This window comes from Psammomys obesus, unplaced genomic scaffold (genome assembly GCF_907164565.1).
Source record: "Psammomys obesus unplaced genomic scaffold, mPsaObe1.curated_primary_1811, whole genome shotgun sequence".
NCBI classification, from domain to species: domain Eukaryota; kingdom Metazoa; phylum Chordata; class Mammalia; order Rodentia; family Muridae; genus Psammomys; species Psammomys obesus.
Window position 1 is genome coordinate 10,663,125 of NW_026588752.1, and position 27,240 is coordinate 10,690,364.

The 27,240-nt window shown below is 39.7% G+C and overlaps 1 protein-coding gene across 1 annotated transcript in view; it reads right to left on the minus strand.

Moving 5' to 3' along the window:
* Positions 1-27,240, minus strand: part of Ranbp17 (RAN binding protein 17) — a 316,352-nt gene that overhangs the window by 254,695 nt on the left and 34,417 nt on the right. Inside the window, exons 12-13 of the mRNA XM_055604851.1 lie at positions 25,066-25,259; positions 10,985-11,090 (exon numbers count right to left, since the gene is read on the minus strand). Coding sequence (XP_055460826.1) covers positions 10,985-11,090; positions 25,066-25,259 — 300 coding nt within the window. The remainder of the gene's footprint in view (positions 1-10,984; positions 11,091-25,065; positions 25,260-27,240) is intronic.

Below are 27,240 nucleotides of genomic sequence, written 5' to 3' on the forward strand. Positions count from 1 at the left end.
TTTTTTTTTTCTTCTTTAAAACATACTTCCTGAAAACCAAAATGATTGAAGGAGATGGGAGAAATGACATCACAAGCTTAGAGGCAGAAAAACAAGGTGGATGAATAGAAACCGACTCAGAAGACAAGCTAAAGCTACAAGCAGAAATAAATCAGCCCTTAACTTGAGAACTGAAGCGACCCATCCTGGTGAACGTGGGAATGGGAAGGGAGAAGAGCAGAGAGAACACAGGACTGCTTCATCTGCTCTGCACGTTGCAATTCTACACAGTAAATACGGCACCAGTGTATGCAGATGTCCGTATCACTGGCTGGGAACGTTCATTTGTCTTCTGGGGACAGCTGAGCGCGAATCCCTGAGTAACAGGAAAACTAAGACGACTCACCTGCGTGTTTCATGCCTGACTAATACGAGCACGGGGCTGACTCCTGGCTGAGGCCTGCAGGCACTGACACTCAGAAGTTAAAAAACAGCCCGAACATCCTCATTTCGGTTGAGAGGAGGGTTTTCCTACAAGAGAATGAAAAGTCATATTACAGAAGCTAAGGAAGAAAGGAAGGAGGAAAGGAAGGAGGGAGGGAGGGAGGGAAGTGAGGGAGGGAGGGAGGGAGGGAGGAAGGAAGGAAGGAAGGAAGGAAGGAAGGAAGGAAGGAAGGAAGGAAGGAAGGAACTGGAGGTTGAACCTCGGTTCTTCAATATACGGGACAAACATTCTACAGAAATTGTATTTTTACACAATGGAATACTACTCAGCAATCAAAAAGGAGGAAATCATGAAATTTGCAGGCAAATGGTGGGATCTAGAAAAGATCATTCTGAGTGAAATATCCCAGAAGGAGAGAGACAAACACGGTATATACTCACTTATATAGACCTACAAGATATGACAAACATAATGAAATCTATACACCTAAAAAAGATAATCAAGAGAGCGGACATGGGGTAAGATGATCAATCCTCGTTTAGAAAGACAGATTGGATGTGCATTGAACGTATGACAGGAGTCTACTGAGCGCATCTGAAAGACTCTAACTAGCAGTGTTCTCAAAGCAGATACAAAGACTCATGACCAAACCTTCGGCAGAGTACAGGGAATCATAGGAAAGAAGGGGAGTTAGTATGATGGGGAAAGGATAGGAGCTCCACAAGGACCAAATATATCTGGGCACAGGGTCTTCTCAGAGACTGTCATTCAACCAAGGACCATGTATGGATATAACCTAGAACCTCTGCTCAGATGTAGCCTGTGGTAGCTCAGTAACCAATTGGTTTCCCATAGTGAGGGGAACAGGGACTATTTCTAACAGGAACTCAATGACTGACTCTTTGACCTCCCCACCCCCCCAAGGGAGGAGCAGTCCTGTTAGGCCACAGAGGAGAGCTTTGCAGCCAGTCCTGAAGATACCTGATAAAACAGGATCTGATGAATGGGGAGGAGGTCCCCCCCTATCAGTGGACTTGGAAAGGGGCATGGTGGAGATGAGGGAGGGAGGGTGGGATTGGGAGGGAATGAGGGAGCAGGACACAGCTGGGATACAGAGTTAATAAAATGTAACTGATAAAAAAAAATTTAATGAAAAAAAAAAGAATTTAGCCATATAGTACAAAACAGACATACTACAAGCCACAGACCCCAAAAGATAAATAACAAGAAGGACCCATGGGAGGGTACTTAAATTTGACTGGAAGGGGAAATAGAATAGATAGAGGAAGTGGCTGAATAGAGGGAACAAGAGAGTAGACCAGCAGAGCTGTCCTCGGAGAGGCTCCACAAAGCAGTGGCTCGAAATAGATGCTGAGATTCACGGCCAAACATTGGGTGAAGCATAGGGAGTCTTGTGGAAAAGTGGGAAGAAGGACAGAAGGGCCTGGAGGGACAGGCGCTCCACAAGAAAACCAACAGATCAACTAACCAGGTCCTAGAGGGCTTTGCTGAGACTGAAGCACCAACCAAGGGTGATGCATGTACTGGAGCTAGGGTTCCTGTACAGACGTAGCAGATGGGGAGCTCAGGCTTCATGTGGGTTCCCACATAAGGGAAGCAGGGGCTGTCTCTGACATGGACTGTGTTGCCTGCTTTCTGATCACTTTCCTGTGGCAGGGCTGTCTCACCAGGCCACAGAGGAAGAGGATGTGCTCAGTCCCCATTGGATTTAATGAGCTGGGGTGGGGGTGGGGAGTGGGCTCTCTTATCTGAGGAATAGTGGAGGGGGTCTGGGGAAAGAGGGAGGAAGAATGGAACTGGGAGGAGAGGAAGGAAGGGGTTATGATTGGGACCTAAAGTAAATAAATAAATATTTTTTTAAAAAAGAGAACAAAATATTGCTACCTTAAGAAATTTTAAATGACTGGGTATGGTGGCACATGCATGAAATCCCAGCACTCAGATAGGCAGAGGCAGGTGGATCTCTATTGAGTTCAAGGCCAACCTGGTCCCCAAAGCAAGTCCAGGACACATAGAAACCCTGTCTCAGGGGTTGGGGGGAGTTTTAAATGGCAGCTGGATAGATGGCTCAGTAGTTCTAAGCACTGATTTCTCTTCTGGGAGCTGGGTTCAATTTCTACCACCACCTGGCAGCAACTGTCTGTAAATCGAGTTCCAGGGGAATCAACGTCACCTTCTGGTCCCCACAGGCACCAGGCACACACCTGATGCACAGACATACATGCAAACAAAACACCCCTTATGCAAGGTAAAAGTTTTTTAATCTTTAAAAATATGAACTACAGGTATGCAACAATCAGGAGCCACAGAGGGGTGTGGAAATGCAGGGCAATAAGGCCTTGAGCTTGGGGAAGTGCTATCAGCAACAACACCATGCCAGTAATTGCAAACAGGCAAATGGACAGCCACCAGGGATGGTATAAAATGTCATAAATCATCATATATTGACCAATATAATTTTTTAGAAAACTAGGAGACAGGACTATACACAGTCACCTCTCTGAACCATCTCCTGACATCAGTGAGGAGAAAAGGATAAAACTAAGAGAGACACAAGGAAGCTGGAAATGTTTTCACCACTAGATGCTAACCTAGAGGAGACTGCTAAAGAGGAACTGGGCAGCAGGCCACTCTGGGAGAGCAGCTGCCTGCGTGCTCTGAATTCTAGTACATTTACAGGCTGGACACCTCACTGTGAATGATTAAGGTCCTCAGGAAGAGACAACTGAGTTCTCAGGGAAGTTCTAAAGGCCCTGGACGGATACCATGAAGGCCTCTTCCTGCTAGGGACTGAGGGAGAGTGGCCCCTAGGATGTCTACTATCCAGCTCCTCTGATTTTGAGTGTGTTATGTTCTGGAAATGCACTCTGCAGAGAAGTAGCAGGTGGACCCAATGAACCTCAACATCAGATGCTCAAGAAAAGTTAAAGTGACTATGGGGACTGCTCACCAGGAGCAAAAGATCATGACAATAACAATCTGATGTAGCTCCAAAAAGGACTCTCTAGGGGCCTCAATCTGTTTGCCTTATCTTCCTGTATTTCTTCATGGATTTTATTCATTTCCTCCATTATCATCTTTATAAACATAGATTTAAGGTCATTTTCTTGTTTTAGTTGTGTTAGGATATCTAGGACTGCTTGTCATGGGATAACTGGGCTCTGGAGATGCCATTACTGCTCTGGCCTTCTGGCTGTCTCTGGCATTAGCTGGTAGTTTCTGGTGCCCGCTGGAGTTCTTGGGGGTGGAGGGTGTAGGAAGATCCCTGGGCAGGAAGCTGGACGATAGGAGGCCTCCTCAGATTGGTGGATATGGTCTCTGACTGGCAAGTGGTTCCAGGGAACTGCCTAACGCTCTCCTCAAATGTATGATCCTATGGACTTACTGGACTCCTCAGGAGCCCAAGGCCCCTCCTCTCACCACGGTAAGTTGTGAAGATAGTCTCCCCACCATTGGCATTCTTGCTCTGTGGTTAATGAGCTGCCCAGACACTATGCTCAGACACTGTGCTTGCTGGGTGCAGCCATCTTGGAGAACCAGTGAGCCCAGAGGTCTGGTCAGTCTCCCTAAGGAGCTGGGTTGTGCTTTGGAGCAGCATCTGGGGCTGTTCTGTGGCGCCCCCAGAGTCAGCAGGCCCAAGGTTGGAGCTGTGTGCCCTGGAACACAGAAGGTATTCATGGGACGGTGAAAGCAGTGCGCAGGCGAGTGGCTAGATGCTGAGACTGCGCACGCTACACATGGGTGGGAACCTGGAAACTTTTCCTGAGTGACCTGAGGTTAGACCCGATTGTTTCCCTTACCATGGGCTCTCCTCTGACCTGGGAAACAGAAGCTGGTGTTTTGGAGCCCACATTCCATATGTCTGTCGCTGTAAAGTCACTGTAAAGTCACACTGTCTTGTTGATCATACACAGTGCGCAATAGGCACTGCCATCTTGGATCATTTTAGTATATCCTTTAAACATCTTTGTTAATTTGCTTCCATTTTTTTTTCTTGGTTAAGGACAGCTCAGAATGATCTCTTATGTGTATGATGTTCCCTTTCACCACTTTCCTTGAAGGGCTTCTGAAATCTCAGGAACAGGGCCCTACATACTAGACGTACCTCTTACTCATGCCTACCTTATACAGTTACAAGGTGTATTTATTATTTGGGAACTATGTTTTATTTGTCCCTGATTCCTTAAAATTTGGAGGTTTTTTTTCTGAGAAATTAAGGGGTTATGCAGCATCAATTTATAAAAATACATTTTTAGCCATAAGAAAATACAAATGAGACATTATTCCAGAATTCTAAACAAAGCACTAAAGTAATCAGAAGTGTATTTTATGATTTCTTAGCTGCAGAGAGGAAGCACCGAGTCTATTCTAAGGTCATAACACTAGGCCAGGTAAAAGATGAAACAAAGTCAATTTGCTGGAATAACTACAAAATGGCTCAGATAGCACTTGAGCACATGGACGCTGGAAGGAGAAATTAAGGGAAAGACAGACTGACCCTCCAGACACAGCTTGAGCAACTGAGATTAGACATATGAAGACTTAGGACTGGAAGGCAGAAGACAGAAATTCAATCCTAATCATTGAACTGCAGGTACATTTTATGTTCAGAATCTCAATAGTCTAAAACACATACAATATCTATGTTGTTCAAAAACAAAATGCAAATCTTTGCGTATGCCCCACTGTGAATACGTGTCCATCTGCTTGCACAGCCATCAACCTAATTACTTGCTCACTTGGCCTCTGATGTCATCTACGAATGCAGAAGCCCAGAAGGAATTCACATAATTCCTATTGTTACAACTACTCACCAGGGAAGCAAAAATCAAAACTCACTGTATCTTCATGCATCTCGGCGATGCCAGGTCAACAGAAAGCTCTGACTTCTGCAGCTCCCCCTTAAGCACACTAAAGAAGGGAGAGAAGTTAAAGACCCCAGACAGAAACTTCAACCAATAAGAAGCAGGACACCGAAGGGAGAAAATAGACAAGTTGCTTGCCCTGGGCAAACCCTATCACAGCTGTTGTGAGGGGCTCAGGGAAAATCCTTGTTAAAATTTTTCTCAGTAATGCACTACTGTATGTTGTTCTACAGTCATTGAGAGCACTGGATTAGTGAGGATGTGAACTCTGGTCACATTCTGTCAATGTGACATAACTTCCTGTTATGTCTTGCTATTCAGTGACACAGTATTCAACATACATCATCAATTTGTTAGCACAGAGCCCCTAGAAGTAAGACTGTGTCTGTAACAAAGTTTTCTCTGAGACTCACGGCAGCTTTCTTGTATAGGAAGACTAAACAATGCTTCAACACAACAGCTGGGCCATTATCAGCAGTGAAAGAAAGAAGAAAAACATGACAAATACGGCACTGAGGAGCCTGCAAAAGCACACTAACTTATGCTGTGAGCAGTCGAACCAGAAAGCAGAAGGTGGTCTTTTATATCAGCTGAAAAACTGAGCAATAAGCAAGTCAAGGGTTTTATTTTCTTATGTTCATGCTTGTAAATGACAGCAAAAGAACATGAGAACCGATTTCAAGTTTATAAACAAATTTATCACAAGAACAAGTCACAAAAACAAAAATCAAAATAATAGGAGTTGCCAAAAATTTTCTCTTTTTTTTCTTACCAATTTTCCTTATCCTTAATTCTCTGAAAACATGCAATTTACTGTGTAGGAGCTTGGTCTGATGCATGTTACGGTCCTTAGGCTTAGGATCTGGTTAGACCTATCTTTGTTTTGTAAACCTGCCTAAGACATATCTGATTGGTTGATTAAACAGCCTATACCTGGGCAGGGAGAATGGGGTAGGTGTGGCTAAGGTTCCTGGGCTTTGGAGGACAGAGAGGATCACAGGAAACAGACCAGAAAAGAGGAAGAAGGAGGACACCAGGATGCCTTAACCTGGAGAAGAAACCACGTGAGGCTGGGAGGAAGGACTTCAATAATGGCATGGAAAGACCCAAATGCAGAATAAAAACAAGTATTCATAAGAATATAGATGGAAGATAGGATGGTTAAGGAGGATGGCACTGGATGCAGGCTGGGAGATTGATGGTGAGGTGATTCAGACAGCGTAAGTAGGAATATCTGCCTCACTCAAGGCAGATAAGGAAATTATAAAATCTAACAGATGTCTTATTATTTGTTATAGTGGGTTAGATAATACCACCATTACGGTGGTATAATCACGGGGCAAATAATAATAAATAATATATAGTACAACACCTTTTTTTTTTATTTACAGCAACATCCTAATAAAATATCAGCTCATAAATTCCACATAACCCTGTTTTCTAGAGAATATAGGCTAGTAAAAGGACGTCTTATTTCAAGTTAAATATTTTTGTCGTTTAAAGAAAATTAATTTTCCTCTAATGAGCACGTAGATAGCTGCTTTTTGTTCTATTACATATTTTTTTCTAGAAATAGTGCTAGATATACTTTTTTGTTTAATGATGAAAACTTTAAAATATCAAACTAACAAAAAGAAGTACCTAATTTCTACTTTACAAAAATACAAAGTATAATTTAAAAGATGACACAGGGCTTATTTTTCATGCGATTAAAAATTACGTAAGTTTACATTCCCATCAGCAGTGGAGGAGGGTTCCCCTTTCTCCACAACCTCTCCAGTATGTGTTGTCACTTGAGTTTTTGATCTTGGCCATTCTGATGGGTGTAAGGTGAAATCTCAGGGTCGTTTTGATTTGCATTTCCCTGATGGCTAATGAGGTTGAGCATTTCTTTAAGTGTTTCTCTGCCATTCGACATTCCTCTATCGAGTATTCTCTGTTTAGCTCCTTTCCCACTTTTTAATTGGATTACTTGATTTGTTGCTCCACTGCTGGTGGGAATGTAAACTGGTACAACCACTCTGGAAATCAATCTGGCGCTTCCTCAGACAACTAGGAATAGCGCTTCCTCAAGATCCAGCCATAGCACATATATCCAAAAGAGGCTCAAGTAACATAATAAGGACATTTGCTCAACCATGTTTGTAGCAGCTTTATTTGTAATAGCCAGAAGCTGCAAACAACCAGATGCCCCTCACCTGAAGAATGGATGCAGAAATTGTGGTACATCTACACAATGGAATATTACTCAGCAATAAAAAACAAGGAAATCATGAAATTTGCAGGTAAATGGTGGGACCTAGAAAAGATCATCCTGAGTGAGCTATCCCAGAAGCAGAAAGACACACATGGTATATACTCACTTATATAGACATATAATATAGGATAAACCTACTACAATCTGTACACCCAAAGAAACTAATCAAGAGGGAGGACTCTGGCTAAAATGCTCAATCCCCATTCAGAAAGGCAAAGAGGACGGACATCAGAAAAAGGAAAAAACAGGGAAAAAGTTAGGAGCCTGCCGCAGAGGACCTCCGAAAGCCTCTGCCCTGCAGACTATCAATGTAGATGCTGAGACTTATGGCCATCTGTTGGGCAGAGTACATGGAATCTTATGAAAGAAGTGGGAAATAGTAAGATATGGAGAGGTCAGGAGCTCCACAAGGAGAGCAACAGAACCAAAAATCTGAGCACAAAGCTCTTTCCTGAGACTCATACTCCAACCAAGTACCATGCATGGAGATAACCTAGAACCCCTGCACAGTTGGCGGCCATGGTAGTTCAGTGTACAAGTGGGTTCCATAGTAATGGGATCAGGGACTGTCTCTGACATGATTCAGATTGGCCTGCTCTTTGATCACCTCCCCCTGAATGGGGGAGCAGCCTTACCAGGCCACATAGGAAGACAATGCAGCCACTCCTGATAAGATCTGATAGACTAGGATCAGAAGGAAGGGGAGAAAGACCTCCCCTATCAGTGGACTTGGGGAGGGGCATGCGTGGAGAAGGGGGACAGAAGGTGGGATTGGGAAGGGAGGAGGGAGGGGTTTGTGGAGAGCAACAAAGTGAATATAGTGTAATTAATGAAAAATAAAATAAAAATATTTTTAAAAGAAAAAAAATTACATAAGCATTTTACAAAGGCCCTAAACAGTTAATATTCACATTTTCAATTAATTTAATTTGGTGTAAGAAATAATAAGTCTTAGTAAACTTAAAATATTTTATATATTCAGATTAAAGTTTTATCTTTTAAAAATATGTTAATTAGAATACAATTACAGATTCAAAATTTATTTAAAAGATAGTACACAGGATGAAAGAATATGCAAAGAAAAAATCTATTTACAACTACAACATATTTATCAAAACCTTAAGAATATATTTAAGTCTAGTGAGTTGGCTCAGTGGGATAAAAGTGTTGGTATTCAAGCAACCACTTGAGGACTTGAGTTCAAATCCCCAGCAAAGACATAAAAGCCAGGTATGGCCACATGAGCCTGTAAACCTCAATGCTGCAGAGGAAAAGACAAGCAGATTCCAGAAGCTTGAGGACCAGCTAGCAGAATCAAGCAGGGAATCTCAGGTTCAATGAGAGTGTCTCAAAAATAAGGTGAAATATAGTAGAAGACTCGCAGCCTCCTTCTCTGGCCTGCCATGCATGCACACTCACAAACATTTACCCACATATTACTCACCTATCCCAACACACACACAAAGAATATATTTAATAGTAACGTAACTGCTAAATATTATTTTTAAAATTTTTACTGGAGTAATAGTATTGTAACAACAGCTATCTGCATCAATGGGAACATATCAAAGACCTATAATAAGACATAAGAGTTTTGTATAACATATATGGCCTTAAAAGATCAAGTTGGCCTAAGTTAACATTTTGAATAGTAAAATACTGACAAACTTTAATATAAACTGAATTATTATAAGTAAGTTTTAAAAGATAATCACAAAAAAAGTGAGGTAGGGATCACGGAGAAAACTTAGTGGACAGAGTTCCTTGTGCAAGCAGTAGGACTGGGTGTGGAATCCCTAGAACCCACAACAAAAGGTGGGCAGGTGCAGCGACCAGTTATAATCCCCACACTCAGGGTACAGCAGCAGGAGATGGGTGGCAAACTGGCTAGCTAGACAGGGAAAATCAGTGACAGAACTTGCTGCCGTAAATAGCGGGAGAGCGAGAGAACAGGGCCTAATGTCAACTCTGAATCTCCACAAGCACGTAGCTGCACATGTACCCACACACATCTGCATCCATACACACACATACAGTACACATGCAAGAACAGGGGGATGATACATGTATCATATATAATAACTGAGTGCCATATAGAACCAAAAATTACAAATTAACACAAGCCATTTGTTACACTAACTTATCAACAATAATAACCCGATTATATAGTGGGCAATGGTAGAGAAAAGGTGACACCCACAGTCTTGGGAGTTGGAAGATAAATTGGTACATTTATATCATATCAAGTATTTGAGTCACTAAGTATTTCAGATTTCGGGGCTTTTTAGATTTTGCAATAATATTTGCTAATTGTGTTAGAATTCAGTTTCAGATTTTATAGAACTGCGGATTTTAGGTTTTCAGATTAAGAATCTAAACACGTATAACTCTTTTGGAGGCCAACTGATAACACTTTTTGTGATTCTTTAAAATTCTGCAGACACTGTGATGACCTACTCAGCTTTAAGAAATTAACTCTAATGTATAAAACACAATGTTTACTTTGATGCAATTTATAATGAAGAAAAAGTGAAAAGCAACCTAAAAATTGAAAATCAAATTTAAATTATGGTATAGTCCAGAAAATTTAACTTTTAGGTTACATGTTCACAGAACTGTGTTTAATGTTTATACGTATATGTGTGAGATACATCACTACTTACCAGGCACTGTTGTAAACATTTTAAAAAATTAACTCATTTGAATCTTAACAGCCCCCAAATACTATTTCCATTTTTCTTGTTACAAAACAGTGTTGTAACCATTTCTGCTTTTAAAATGGGTGAAAATACACATGCAGTGTATAAATATCCCTACACTTTCAGGACACTCAAAGGTTCGTTGCAAAAACCAACAGAAGTACTCTGAAATTTTGTATGATATTTATTTCCATCGAAATTAAAGCCTTCCACCAAAACAAAACAAAAACCAAGCATGAGTGTGTAAGATATATGCTATTTAGTCAAGTTCTATGAAAAAACAAGCCATTCACATTATTCACAGGTGCACACCTTTAGTCCCAGCACTCACAGAGGCAGGGGCAGGCAGAACTCTGTGAGTTAGAGACCAACCTGGTCTACAAAGTGAATCCAGGACAACCAAGGTTACAGAGAAAGCCCGTCTCAAAAACGCAAAAGCAAAACAAAACAAAAACATTCCCTCAGTTCAGGAGTGTGGGAAGAGTCATCCAATACCTTATTAAGGTTGAGATCACTAGCAGTCGGGGATTAAAATCAAGTAAATTTGAGCCTATTTGTTGAAGAAACAAATTCTAATCACTTAATCTCTGTGCATGAATTTCCTTGAGTAAAAAGGGAACTAGTACCCAAAGGCCAAGTGCATCATTTTATACATGGCCATATAAAGCTAATCCAAAAACTAAATTTCCTAACTGTGTAGTAAATGACTGTTACTCACCGGCAGGACAATTCTCCATCCATAGCATCATGCTCATCTGTGCTGGTATATGTTAATCTCCCTCCTACAACTGTGCCAACTAAGTATATCAGCCATGCAAGACGTCCTTACAACAAGAAAGAAAAAAGGTGAGAAGTATTGATTGAAACAAGCTCATTTTTCAGAAAATCCCTAAATTAGCAAAATCATCTGTTCTTCTAAACCAATAATCAATTATTATAAAAGTCAGTTTTCAACAGACAGTAAAGCATTGGGTTTCATGTTTATCGAGGCAGTGATAACAGCAAGTCTTCCAGGAAGAAAAATAAAGGTACTTATAAACAGTCCAACCAGTCTGCTTCAATTTTATACGTTACTTACTTACTTCTTTAAGTCTTACAGCTTTCATTTGCAAATGGGGAAAATAAAGACATGATTAAAATTAAACTCAATAGATCTGGGCGTGGTGATACACACCTTTAATCCCAGCAGAAGGGAGGCAAACACAGGTGAATCTCTTTGAATTGAGAACAGCCTAGTATACTTACTGAGTTCCAGCAGAACTCCGTAAGAGAGACCCAGTCTCAAACACCAAACAACAAAAAGTTAAACTTGATAATAAGACAAGACCTACATGTATTGTGTACAGCCAGTTTTGCTATTCAGCCAAAAGCATTGTAACTGTGGTTACATGGTGCATGAAGGTAATTCAGCACTCAGGAGAGATGGGGTGCTAAAGCAGAACAGACGATCTCCACAAACTCCAGGCTAGCCTAGGCTGACCACCGCCACCACCACCAAAACCAAACTGTATTATTATGGGCTGAGTATGATACATACACCTGCAATGACAGGACTTGGAAATCTGAAGCCAAAGAATGGCAAGTTTGAGGAAGGCTACACACTACAAAAAATTGTAGGCCAGTCTGGGGCACCTATCAAGACTTTACAAACAACAAATCCTCTTATCCTAATGACCACCTCTATTCTGAATGCTTAATTTGCTGATTGTCTGTCTGTCTAATCATTTTCATTTTGGAACTACTTCTGCTTGTAACACTATAGATTATAATTAAGTTATTCTTTAGATTTTCTTTCATATTTTAAAATCCACAAGTTTTGTTATGCAATTCACTGATTATTGAGTTTCCTTAATGGCTAAAAATACCAAAGAATTAAGTAATGAAACAAAGAGCTAGGGAGTTAACTTAGTAAAGCACCTGCTTCCTAAGCACAGAGACTTGAGTGTGGTCTTCAGAACCTACATAAAATGAGCTGGTGTCATGGCACACGCTTATAATCCCAGTGTCAGAAAGTAGAGGTAGGCAGCCTGCTGGGCTCCAAGGCAAGCCACTCTAGCCTACTTGGTAAGTTGCTGGCTAGAGACCCTGATGCAAAAAGCCAGCAAACAGCACAGAAGGAACAACATCTGAGATTGGACTATGGTGGCCACATATATGTATACAGATATGCATGCACACAAATGAGCACACAGACACATGCACACAGAAAGAGAGGGAGGGAGGGAGCACACCCAAATGGGAATATCTATAGTTTTCAAAAATTTTACTTTAGAGAAGGCAAAATTTAAAACTTTAGAAATGGAGTTATAGCCAGAGTTACATGCCTTCAATCCCAGCACTTAGAGATGCAGAGGAGGGCAGAATGCTGTGAGTTCGACGCCAGCCTGGTCTACAAAGTGAGTCCAGGACAACCAGGGCTACACAGAGAAACCTGGTCTTAATAAACAACAAAAAAAGGAATGGAGTTATTAGCTAAATGATTTTTAAGAAGTATTATGTTAGATCTCTGGATTTATTAATACCAGTATTAGATTCTCTAAAACTTTAGAGAGCTAGAGGAATATTTAACATAAAAATGTCATTTCACGCAGAAATTGTGTCATTCATCAAAACTGATTTTTCAAAGATGAACTATTTCACAATTCCAAAATTAATTACATTGTTTTAATTAAAAACATCTTCATGGCTAGAGTGATGGCTCAGTGGTTAAGGCATCTACACGGGGATGCAATGCCCAGTTCTGATCTCTATAAGCATCAGGCAAGCACATGGTACAAATACATACATTCAGACAGAATACTTCTACAGAGAAAAGTAAGCAATCCTTGAAAAAAAAAAAAAAAGAGCCTTTCCATGTGACCTTCGTATTCGTTTAAATATGCTGAATAGTTCAGAAAAAGCCTGTGCTGTTTCTGGACTTGGGAAGAACAAACACATTTTCAACACTGCTTTCCTACAGATTATTATTCTGCAGCAATCAACAAACCACTCCCTTGTAAAAGCAGAGATTCTGCAACCTGTTTCAGTGACAAACATCCAATAAATAATTGATACATTCTGGCAAATACACACCCTCTTCTGTCTATCAAAACAACTTGACTAGATTACAAACTGCCAAATTTGCAGTGTATCCACTACCCACATGCATCAGTTAAAGGTAAAGAACTAGTGGGCTCAAGAAACACATCACAGAAGAAGTCCACAGCATGTATTAATAAGAAAGGTACTAGCACAAAGTCCATGTAAGAAGCTGAGTTCATGTTTGTGCCTCTACAGTGTTTCCAGCTCAATAGTCTAGACAACACATAGTTTCCCCTGGAAAGCATGCTAACACTTAGGGTGGCTTCTTCAACCAAACCTCTTGAATCCTGAACTTGAACATGGACTAGATTAAGTATTCATGATCCTCATTTCTGCTTCTAGAATATTTTCTTAATCATAAAAGTACTTGTTGTTTATATCTTATATCATCAAATTATGAACCCTCTTTGTTGATGCAATTATATATGCTCTCCTGTATATTATTTCACCTTATTTTTAAAACCCTGAGGGGGCTAGAGAGATGGCTCGGTGGTTAAGAACACTGGCTGTTCTTCAGAGGACCCAGGTTCAATTCCTAGCACCCACATGGCTGTCTGTTAACGCCAGATGTAGGGGATTTGAACAAGATGCCCTTGTAAGTCTCAGGCACTTGAATACTTGGTCCCCAGTTGGTGGCCATGTGGGAAGAATTAGTAGGTATGTCACTGGGGGCGGGCTTAAGGCTTTGAAAGCCTGCTGTCATCCCCAGGGCTTTCTCTGCTTTCTGTTTGTGAATGGGAATGAGTTCTCAGCTGCAGTTCTAGCACCATGTTAGTTAGGCTGCCATGCTACAGCCATGAGGGTGATGAACTTCCAGCCACTGGAACTATAAGACCCAATTATATAAATGCTTCCTTCTCTAAGTTGCCTTGGTCATGGATTTTTTTTTTTCACAGCAATAGAAAAGTAACCAAGACACAGGCCTTCTGTATAACAAGTTGTATGCTAGATAAGCTATGTTTGAGTCAATAGTGCTATTGGGTCTGAGTTCAATGTCAATGAACCAATATAAATAAACAACCCTAAAGACTCACACATAAAACAATGGTTATGTGTCGATAACCTGATGGAAATGTTACAACCCAATAATACCCACAGGAACAATGATTTGATACTTGTGAATATGGTATTATGCTTACCTAGACCATTATCACCAAATAACAAGAATCAACTCTATTTCTCAGAATCTTAGCAATCATGAGACTCTTAACAGCAACTAACCAGTTAACAAACTAGCAGTTGCACTGTGCATGAATTATATTAGTCACTTCTAAAATAAATGTAATTCTGAAATACTGCAAGTATAACTTTTATTGATTGTAACATTTTACCTGCCCTAAGAGAGTGACTATTTTTTAAATATTCTACTATAAGTCATTTGCCTCCAGTCCCATGACTTGGGAGGACTGAGGCAGAAATACTGCCTTGAGTTTGGAAGCCAGATCAGGCTACACAGTATGATCCTGTGTGACCCTCTTCCATTCCAAATAGTACTATTTCTCAAAGCAAAACATAATTTAAGAGTAAATAATCACCAATTACCTCCCTTACACTTTATCACTTTAGATATTTAGATGCTATTTAGGTAATAATTACTGCTGTTCTTTTTAAAAATATACTGGGCAAATTATCTGTTATTGAGCTAAGTCCCTACTCCTTGGGGGAGCGGGGCTGTTGTTGTTTGAGACATGCTCTTAACACATAACTTAAGCAGTCCTTGAATGCCTTATGCATGTAGGCCAAGCGAGCCTAAAATCCACCATCTTTGTTCTCAACCTCAGCACTGGACTAAATACCATACCACACACTAGTCCTGATTGAGAACCTAAGATGGAGGCTTACCAGCAACGTGGAGTGAACCATCTGCACTTCGTTCTTATTTAAGAAACTTGATTTATGAAAGATCAAAGTTGTTCCATGTATATAATTTTCATATTTTTCCATTAAATGATATTTACTTCAGGAAGCAGAAGTTGCTGGGAAGATGCAGGTTTGTTAACCACACGGGGAGACTGTGCTTCAAGACAGAGAGGCAGGGAGGGGGAAAACCAGCACAGTAAGCAACACCAGCAGGTGCCAGAAGCAAAGGCTTCAAGTCTTGTGTCTGCTCTTTACTACATTAGCAACTTACTGCTTCCTAAGTACTCATAACGCACACAAGTCAGCACTGTAGGTGTGCCCTGCCTGTTTTGGCTATTATTACTATTATGGTTGAATAATACCCCTTTAATGGTAGCTCCACATCGAAGCCACATATAAACACCATGAAAATATACTAAACATTTACATTTTCATTCTGTTTTCCTGCAGAAGCTGTACTAGAAAGAGAAATAACATATTACTTAATAATTTTAAGTTGTTCCTACTTTGTCAAAGCTTTGCTATCATAAAAGGTAGCTATAACTCATCACATTTACTTCCTTAATGTTGATTATATGATAAACAAAAATATTTTTTTTTCAGGCTAAAAAAAACTCTCTGAGAAGAAACATTTAGACAACACTGACTGAGTAAGCTTTTGGAAGGACTAATTCAACATGTGAAGGTCTGAGGGCGCAAAGGACTCTATGCTGGAGAGCTCAACTTACTGGCACCGGGTTCCTAAGTTGAGATGATTTTTGCAACACCATATAAAAACCACTAATGCCTAATAGTAGACTAATAAAAGTATATATAAGCCATCTCAATTTGAAAAAATTTTAATTCTTTCATTATGACCACTAAATGATGCCTTGGATATCAAAAAATACCATGTATAAGTAGCATGCGACATTTTATAATATAATATAAGCATTTTTATAATATAATGGCACATTTAAATGGAAGTTCACTAATTTATTTTGAAAAACGGGGTTTTCGTTTGCCCTTTCCTTGATTGAGAGGTAACAGTCTTTAAGGCTGTGGGAACTGAAATACAGAATCTTCTCTTGTGAACGAATCAAGCTAGAGGTAGTGCTAGCAAGAACAGTGACCGAGCTATCGATAAGCTGTCAGATGCAATTCTCGGAGTCAGCTAAAGGTGAAGGCAGTATTTCTCATAAATACCAAACCATTCTCCCAAACTTCTATTTAAAATGCATCATTGAAAAATCACATCAAAGCTAGGCAAGGTGATGCATAACTGTTACCCTAGTGCTCAGGGAGGCAGAGGCAGGTGGACCTCTGAGAGTTCGAGGCCAGCCTGGTCTACCAAACAAGTCCAGGACAGCCAGGGCTATACAGAGAAACCAAAACCAAACCAAAGAAACAAACAAAAAGAAAAGTCATCAGTCATGGTGGTGCACACCTTTAATTCCAGCACTTGGGAGGCAGAGGCAGGTGGCGCTCTGTAAGTTCAAGAACAGCCTGTCTACAAAGCTTAGGACAGCCAGGGCTCAACAAAACAACCTTGTCTCAAAAAACAACAAAAAAGAAGTTACATTGAAAAATCAACCAGACATGAAAGCAAAACTAATGCATGTTCTCCCTTACATGCAGAATAGAAACAAAAAGTGTGATATACACAGAGAGGTAGATATCTAGCAAAGGCCAGAAAGGGGGAGAAGTAGGTCCATGGGTACAAGCTTGCAATTATACCGAAAGACTGAAGAACATCACGGAGCATAAAACAGCATGTGCTTCAAGGAGCATCAGGTCTCGTTTTCACAAGCACACTCAAAACTTTGGAAGGTGGGGGTGGACAGGATAACAAACAACCCTGATGACAGCATTCATTTCATTATGCAAATGTCCATCAAAACATCATGCTGCATACCTTCAAGATATACCAAAAAATTTATTTTCATCCCAAAATTGCATCCAGGAAGTTCAATCAAAGAACCATGTCAACACATGCATCTAAACTGAATTTAGAAGAAAATATCTGATGCACAAGATTCATATCTATAATCTCTTAGAATCTCATTTTATAAGACTAAATTTTCATTATAATTTCCAATTTTTCTCTTTATTCTGAAATAGTCAAGGCACTTGTTTTAGCAGCTGTTCAGGCATAGAACATTTTTTCCTTAACAAAATAATTATTGCTGTAATAATCTGTAATTATGGTTTATAACTGCAATAATCCCAAAGAAATCAGTCATTACCATAGATCACAAGTAATCGTTAACTACTGTTAATGACCTATTTCTTAGGGATTATTGTTTTTGTAAACCATGACCATATCACCACAGATATGAGAGAGCAAGACAATATAATACAAATGAGATCATAATATAATAATAAACTTATTTTGTAACATTAAAAGCCATTAAGCATCTAAATTAAAGCACACATAACTATAGCATATAATTTTCTTTGTTCAACATTAACTGAACTGTTGAGTCTGCACAAAAGAAATTGAATACTACTGCGCAGTGTATGAGCTACAGCAATGCTGTGCATTCTTTGTAATATACTAGCAATTACTTCTGACCACATTGTAGGTATCTTTAAAAGGCAGGTAACTTTCTCCTCACTGACTTTTTGACCAGAAAAATGGAAAGTAAACATTTATTAAAATATTTCTATGTGCCAGACACAGACCCTCAAATATTACAATGTAAGAACTTTAAAATATATCCAACTATAAAAAGTTCTACTCTTAAAAGTCAAGAATTGGGTGTAAGTTAATACAGTCAATACACATCTCTAAACAAAATGAATAAATTATTCATTTATTTCAATTAGTCCTATTCATGTCTTTGAATATCTATAGTTTCATTAAATTTCTTCGGAAGAAAAACAGGTCTTTGATTTTTGCAACTGGATCTTGCAATATTTAGTGTGTGTGTGTGTGTGTGTGTGTGTGTACACACATAACACACAAGCACATGCCACAGAACATGTGTGAAAGTCAGAATATAACTTGGAGGAGTCAGTTCTCTCTTGTCCCCTACAGATTTGGTGGCAAGCATCTTTATCTGCTGAGCCATCTTGCTACCCCCCACCTACTACATTTTAATGAAATATTTGATCCAAATACAAAATCCTATGTAACATACGTTAACTAACAGCACTGCCATGTCCGCCTCCAAACCCTCCCAGTGCTTGTCAGGTACGGTTCACCCTGAGGTGACCCTGTGCTGCCCCTGGTGCTTCCTGTTCTTCTGTCACTTTCCTTTTATTCCTTTTGCATATGTTCCTAAGACAGTGGACTTCTCGCTTGTCTCACTTGTTTAAAAGCTGTACTTAAAGGTTTCATGCTACATGTAGCTTCCTGAGAGTTCCTTTTCTTCACCAAATAGCTGATGCACAGTCTCATTAAGTATGCCTGTAGTTTAGTTTTATCACTCTATAATATTCTACTATGTAATTTTACTAAGATTTATATTACCTAACTATATTATCCATCTCTAAGATGATGGGAATATAGTCTATATCCAACTTACAAATATCTGAACAACATACTGTTTACCAATGGTGCTTTTAAACACATACTACTGCCTATCAACAGTCAGTTCACATACAGTAAGATCTCCATACTTCACAGCTTGATGGCAGCTCCAGAAGAGAACAGCGTTAAGTGCACATAGTGCAAATCTTCCCATATTTGACAAACTTCCACCTAAGCTGACATGCATAAAAAGCTGTAGATAAACCACAGTAAGCTACATGCACGTACTTGACCAATTTTCTAAAATAAAATTTAAATATGGTAACAAAGAAAAGGGAAGAAAACACAGAAGGGTAAATTTCTATTTACTATGTATGTACACTTTCTGACAGCAGGGAACCTTTTACAGATGACAAAGGGACAACTTCATACAAGAAATCGAGCCCATTCCATATGCCTCCCCTTGCTGTCATCATATATAGAGACGTCAGTGTTCCTGTGTCTGCTGGACTCAGACCACTTGATCAATTCTTCATCTGTTAACTTTGCTCCAGTTGCCATCACATGTCAAATGTCTGTGGCACTAACACAGCAACTGTCATCCGTTCCCAAATACATGAAATGCTTCTCTAATTCCTTTTTTAGTCTCTCTTTGCTTTGCTTTTCGGCCACTGCTGTCAGTCTCAGTAAAGTCAACTGTGTCATGACTTTCACCATCTAGCTCATCAATCACATCACAAGACTGTGGCTGCAGGTCTCTTCCCATGGGCTGCATACAGTTCCTGTTGTTACAGTCTCAACACTGTTCTCAAGACAGCTGCATTCTGAGCTGTGCAGTCTGGGCTTCAATCATCCAAGGCCACAGAGCTAGAACCTTCTGAGATATGGCGATGCAACCACTCAGACTGATCATTCTACTCAGTCTACTTCTATAGTGAGTTTAAACTTTCTTCTCGTCTTGTCTCTAAATTACTTATGTGTTTTAACATCACAGGTGTTTTAAGATCTCATGGCAGTAAATACTCTGCTTTCTTCTGGCAGAAAAATGCCCTTGGTTTACCTGCTTCTTAAAAGAAACAGTTGCTAGCCAAACATGATGGCCCATTCCTATGATACAAGCACCTAGGAGACTGAGGCAGGAAGACTGTAATGAGTCTGAGGGAACCTGGCCAACACAGAAACTACAGGCAGAGCTACACACATGACCCTGTCTCAACATACAACACAAAACACATAGCAGCTGAAAACCTAAAAAAAAACAAAACAAAAAACAAACAAACAAACAAAAAAAACCTGCTGAGACACAGTGATATGATGGGAGCTGTGGGTATCTTAAAGTAAGTTATCAGTCAAGTATCAGCTTTGTTAGTCCTTCCTCTTCACTTACTTTCGAGGTTACACAATATGAAAGAAGAAAGGCTGGTTTTTATGACTGGAAAATGATGGCTTGCTGTAATAACAATATACATGACGAATTAAGTCTCAGAATTCCTTCACTTGCTACCTCTGTTCTATTCTTTCTACTGTGTCTAAGAGTCAATTTGACATACATGACATTCCCATATGATCTTGTAATTTCCCTTGCAATATTTTCATTTCCCTTATCTACAGCATTTTTGGCAATTTCTTCAGAACTGACAGTTTAAAGATTCCTTCTTCAATTTACTATTTAACAATCCAAAACTTTTAGAGCAACAATTGTTTAATACAAGAGCAACAATGAGCACAAGATTAAATAACCGTCAGTGCACTAAGCATGCTCAGCATCTGGCGACCATCACAAAGCCAAAGTTGTACAAACACTGTGAGAGTTTAAAAAAAATTGAGATTGAGATTGAAGCAATAATCAAAAGTTTCCCAAGCAAAACAAACAAAAAACAACAAAACAAAACCCTAGAACCATATAGATCACCACTGAATTCTATTAAAGGTTAAAGAAGGGTTAATACCAGTGCTCCTCAGACTCTCCCATAAAACAGAAAGGGGCAGGTACTTAAGGAGACCACTTGGTTGGTAAAGCAGCAGCCATGCAAGCATGAGGCCCTGGATTCCAATCCACAGCACCAGGTAAAAGCTGGACACTGCAGCACACACTTGTGATCTCACTGCAGGGAGCAGAGGAGCAGTGAGTGGGTGGGCAACAGAGAGCTCCATGTTCAGCGAGTGACCCTAACTCAAAAACTAAAGTGGAGAGACTGCAAAGGTGGCACTTCCTCTCAAATCTGGAACTAGAGAAGGGCACTGATCCCACATTCTTACTCAATACTTCTTAAAATGTTAGCCCAAGACACTAAAAGAATACAAGTTAGAAAAGCACTCAAATATCACTGTTTACAGGTAGCATAATCTTTAAGAGTCCCTGAAGACTAGCCAGCCTTGATAAACCCTTTCAACAAGTGGCAGAATACAAAATCAACATCCAATAATCAGAAGCTTCTTTTACATGATGCACTTGCTGAGAGAAAAATCAGAGGGTTAAAAATCCCTATCATAGCAACAGAACAAGAAAATTTGAACACAGGGAACTTCCCAGAGACTCATACTCCAACCAAGGACTATTCATGGAGATAACCTAGAACCCTGACAATGCAGCCACTTCTGATGAGAACTGATAGACTAAGATCAGAAAGAAGGAGAGGAGGACCTCCCCTATCAGTGGACTTGGGGAGGGGCATGCATGCAGAAAGGGGGGGAGGGCGGGACCAGGAGGGGAGGAGGGAGGGGCTTATGGGGGGGATACAAAGTAAATAAAGTGTAATTAATAAAAGTTAAACAAAAAATTTAAAAAAATCCCAATCATAAAAAAAATAAAGCCTAGTGATTACCTTAACCAAGAAGGGCAAACACCTCTACAATAAACACTTTAAAACTCTGAGGAGAGAATCTGAAGACACTGGTTGATAAAGACTTCCTATGCTCATGAATTGGCACTATTAGTTTTATGAAAACAATTACATTACTCAAGTGGCTTACAGAAATAATGGAACCTTAACCAATATCCCAGAGATACTCTTCAAATGATAGAAAAAAATCCTGAAATTCATATGGAAGCAAAAGAGACCATATGTTGGGGGTTGGTCTGGTGCTGTGATTCTCATGCTAAGTACTAGCCCCCCCAAAATCTAGTTGCTATCCAGACAAGCACATTCTCACATACACTAAATGATGTTGGGTAAACCCTGCTCCCTAATTTAAAGTTGACTGGTTAAAAAAAACAGCAAGGAGCCTGTAACTGGACAGAAGAAAAGGAAGCAGGGCTTAGGTTAGCAGGCATGGGGTCTTAGGCAGGGACTGCCAGGCTAGGAAAAAGGGAGAGAGAGAAGAGAAGAAGCTGGAGAGAACAAAATCACCATGGGGCAGTATGGAACATGAGCATGTGGCCATAAGGGCTGGCCCGATAGAGCAGAAGCAGCCCAGACAGGATGACTTATTGGCAAGTAACTTGGGAAACACCAACTGGGAAATGGCAAAGTAGCTTAGAGAGTTGATATCTGCCCAGTTATGGTGCTTTAAAGGTCTCTGTCTCGATTATTTGGGAACTAGCTGTGATAGAGAAGCCCTCTAGAGTCTAATATCCTTTCCACAACAACCATGAATATCTAGGGTGTCAGAGTCTTACTCAGCAAAAGGAGCAATGTGACAATATGACAGTACTTAACCTCAAATTTACTACAGAGCCACAGTAACAAAAACATAATTGTACTGGCACAAAATTATGGACATGGAGACCAATGGGATAGAGACCTAGAAACAGCCTACAAAGTAAATTCCTAATTTCTGACATTTTAAAAAAACATGCACTGGTGAAAACAGCCTTTAAATAAAACAGTGCTGGAAATGCTGGTTTCCGTATGTATAAGAATGAAAGCAGATCCATGCATCTCAAAAGGCACAAAATTGATCTCTGAATGATCACAGAACTTTCTGTGAGACTTAACACTCTGAAACTGTTAGAGAAATATACATACAAAGGATTCAAGATAAAGATACATAAGCAAGACATTTCTAAAAAGGACTCTAATAGCACAGGAAATAATCTTAGGATATCTCATAAGATTACATGAAATTAAAAGGCTTCTGCAGGACAACAGAAATAATCAGCAGAGTGAGGAAAGGTTAAAAAGCTGAAAAACATTTGAAAGATACATATTGGACAAAGAGGTAATTTCAAGCATACAAAAAGCTACAAAAACTAAACACTAAAAACAATACCATTCTGTCAACACATGGGCAGATGAACTTACAGACAGTTTTCAAAAGGAAAAACACAAACAGCCAATAAACACATGAGAGTACAACATTCCTACAAAGAAATGTAAAATTGCTCTGAGATATCATTCACCACTTTTAAAATGGCTAGCATGGAGAAAACAAATGACAATATGAATGGGAAAAGAAGAACATATATTTGCTGCTATTGGGAATGTAAACTTGTGCAACCATATAGAAATAAATACAGTTACATTTCTTTTGAAGTAGAAACAGCTGCACGTGACCCAGATGTAGCACTCCTGGGTGCACTCCTGAAGTGCACACGTGTACTTCCATGCCTAGTGTTGTGGTATTTGCCATGTCTAAGAAATGAAACTAGCCTAGATGCCCATCAACGGATGAAGAAAACAGTACATATGTACAGTGGCAGTTTTGTCTAGAAATAAAGAAAAATGAAATTGTGACATTTTGGTAGAAATGGATGGAAATAAAAATCATTATTTTAAGAGACTCCAAAAGACAATATTGTCTATAGTGTCCTATACTCAGACTGTAGATTTAAAATATAATAAGAGTACACTATGAAAGTATATATTTATCTGTAGATGGGTGCATGTCATGAAAATAGAAACAGGGTCATAAAAGGGGTGGAAGGAGAAATAGAGGTCATACAGTGTATGAGACACCAAAACAGGAGTGAATCTCTGGAAGAGAGAAGGGAGTTAGAGCCAGCCAGAGAGGAGCAGAGGATTCATGGGGAAGAGGGGAAAGGGAATGACTAACACAAACGTAGCCAGGCGGTGACAGAGCCTTTAATCCCAGCATTCGGGGGCAGAAGCAAGCAAATCTCCAAATTCAAGGTCTACAGAGTGAATTCCAGGACAGCCAGGGTTATACAAAGAAACCTTGTCTCAAAAAACAAGAGACAAACAAACAAAACAAAATAACACAAACATGTGGATATGGCAGTGAAGCCCATTATTTTGTATTCTAACCTAATAATAAAGCTATGAGTTCTTTCCAACTTATATTACATAGACATTGGAAAGGGGAGAAAACAGGAACAGGACAGGAGCCTACCACAGATGGCCTCTGAAAGACTCTACCCAGCAGGGTATCAAAGCATATACTGAGTCTCATAGCCAAACTTTGGACAGAGTGCAGGGAATCTTATATAAGAAAGGGGAGATAGAAAGACCTGGAGGGGATAGGAGCTCCACAAGGAGAGCAACAGAACCAAAAAATCTGGGCACAAGGGTCTTTTCTGAGACTGATACTCCAAGGACTATGCATGGAGATAACCTAGAACCCCTGCACAGATGTATTCCTTGGCAACTCAGTCTCCAAGTGAATTCCCTAGTAATGGGAACAGGGGCTGTCTCTGCATGGACTCAGTGGCTAGCTCTTTGATCACCTCCCCCTGAGGGGAGGGCAGCCTTACCAGGCCACAGATAAGAAAATACAGACAGTCCTGATGAGACCTGATAGGCTAGGGTCCCCTATCAGTGGACTTGGGGAGGGGCATGGGAGGAGAGGAGGGAAGAAGTGTGGGGTAGGGAGGGAATGAGGGAGGGGACTACAGTTGTGATACAAAGTGAATAAACTGTAATTAATAAAAAAATAAAGTCTGAAAAAAATTATTTTGCTATTTATCTGCAAGTATTTAAAGAGATATGAATGTGCACCCTCCCTTAGTAAGATTAAAGATGAAATAATAAAGAGAGAAATTTAAAAAAACATGGTGAAGACTAATAAAGTAAAATCTGATGAGATTTCTTTTACTGGCTGATTTTGGCTGAGTTTCCAATCTACTACTGAAAAGAAAGAAACAATACTAGTTCAAAGACAATGACATCACACTGTCTGCTTCAGGATCATTAACAGATGTTCCATAGTGAGTCCATGTTGAGTTGTTACCTCTATTTTAAAAAATATTAAATATCAATAGTCAAGTCACCAAAATATCCAACAGCTTAATAAAATCAGTGCTTTATGAGAGCCTATACATTGGGAGAAAGGAAAAAATTAGTTTACAGCAGGACAAACTGGCCTCAAACTCAGAGATCCGCCTGCCTCTGCCTCCAGAGTGCTGGAATTAAAGGCATGAGCCGCCACACCAGCAAGATTCTTATAGTGACTAATGGTTCTACTCATTATAGCACACTGCTCACAAGTGGGTAACATAGACTGACCTTCTTGAATCGCCATGTCAACAGCTAGCCCAGAAGCTGAATGCAGAAGCTTTTGATAATTCTGTGCATTTTGGTCAAATAGCTGTACAAGAAGAGTACACGTCTTTTCATATTCGCACCTGCTGACTGTGCACAGCTGCTCCAGCTGCTGGAATACGGTAGCAGTGTCATCCAGGGGGTCATCTAAATTATCTCTGAAACACAAAAGACATTTGCTTAAAATGTGATACATCTTAATCACAACACAGAAACTTTGCAATGTAAAAATGCTATGATGAACCAAGAAATCAAAGACAAATGGATTGGAAGGTAAAAAAATAAAACCCTATATACAAAGTTGCTGTGATTATGCACACAAAAATTACCAAAAACCCACAGACACAGAAAATATGTAGTTCTTACTAGAACTAAGAAGTGAATTTCCTGAGGTCATAGCAAACAGGCTCAAAATGCAAAAGCAGCTGTGCTGCTCTATAACGGCAAAGAAGAAAGGAAAATGAAATATCCAACAACAGTGTCATACAATTTAAAAGGCATGGTAAAGCCAGGCATGGTGGTGCACACCTGTAGTCCCTGAACTCAGGAGGCAGAAGCAGGTCAATCTATGTGAGTTTGAGGACAGCACAGTGTACATAGCAAGTCCAGGACAGCCAGGGCTACACAAAGAAACCATGTCTCAAAAATAAAACAAACACACAAAAAACATGGTAAGCTGGGTGAGGGGCACATGCCTTTAATTCAAACTCTCAAGAAGTGAAGACTGAAGGATTGGCCTCAGTTACAAGTAAATTTAAAGGCTAGCTTGGAGCCCATGAGACACTGTTCTCAAAAATAAGTCAATAAAAATAAGTAACTGAATAATACAAAAGAACTAACCAAATATGCTCAAAATCTAAAAGCTGAAATTATAATCTACTAATAAAAGTAAGGAACTAAACAAATGAAAAGGAAGACACACCATATCTGCTGACTGAAAGGCTCCACACTGCAGCAATCTCAGTTCCTCTCTCAAATTAACAAATGGGATTCCATAAAATCCCATCAAAACAGGACTTTCCTTGTAGAAATTCACAAACTGGGCAAGAGAGAAAGCTCAGCTGGCACAGTGCTTACTGCAAAGCCTGGGACCTGACCTTGCACATAAAGATGGAAGGACAAAGACAACTGCCGGAAGCCGTCCTCTGATATGCACACAGGTGCTAGCCATGAATTCTCCCATACACAGCAATAATACATTTGTAAACAGAGTTAGAGATTGGAAAACTGATGCTAAGCTTTACATACAAAAATGAAATGAAGATATGAAGGGGTTAGGGATTTAGCTCAGTGGTAGGGTGCTTGTCTAGCAAGCACAAGGCCCTGGGTTCAGTCCTCAGTTCCAAAAAACAAAAACAAACACCAAAACAACAACAACAACTAAAAGTAACTGAAAATAAAATGATGTACAATAGCCAGAACAATTCTGAAAAGCGAAAACCAAGTTAGAAGACTCACACTGTCTGGTTTCAACATTTATGTGTCTATAGTAACTAAGACAGGGCACCTCTGGGAAGATATGTGGATTGCTAACAACAGTCTCAAAAGGATCCATATACATGCGGTGGATTAATTTTTAACAACAATGTGACTGAAAGTCAATTAGAAAGGACAGTCTGTATTCACAAATGATGCTGGGTGATGAATTGATGACCCAATGCAAACAAGATGAGGACAAAAAAACCTGACCTTAACATTATATAACAAATATAAATATATACATATTACACATATAACATAAAATACAAAACTTGGCTTTTTTGTTTGTTCATTTTTTTGTTTCTGAGCCAGTCTTCCTTCCTGTGTGACCTAGGCTGGCTTCCATGCAAACACACAGCTTATGATTCCCTGCCTCAGCATCCCAACTGCTGGGAGTAAAACACATTTCCACACTCAGAACAAAAATTAACTTCAGATGAGGAAGGGAGGGTGGGATTGGGAGGGAAGGTGAGAGGGGGCTACAACTGGGATACAAAGTGAATAAACTGTAGTTAATATAAAAAATAAAAATTAAAAAAAATTAATTTCAAATGGCTCACACACATAAGTGTAAATCTTAAAACTGTAGAAGAGTGGAGAAAAGCTCTGACTTGGAATGTGGTAAAACATTCCTTAGATATAGTAGTAAGCACGATGCAT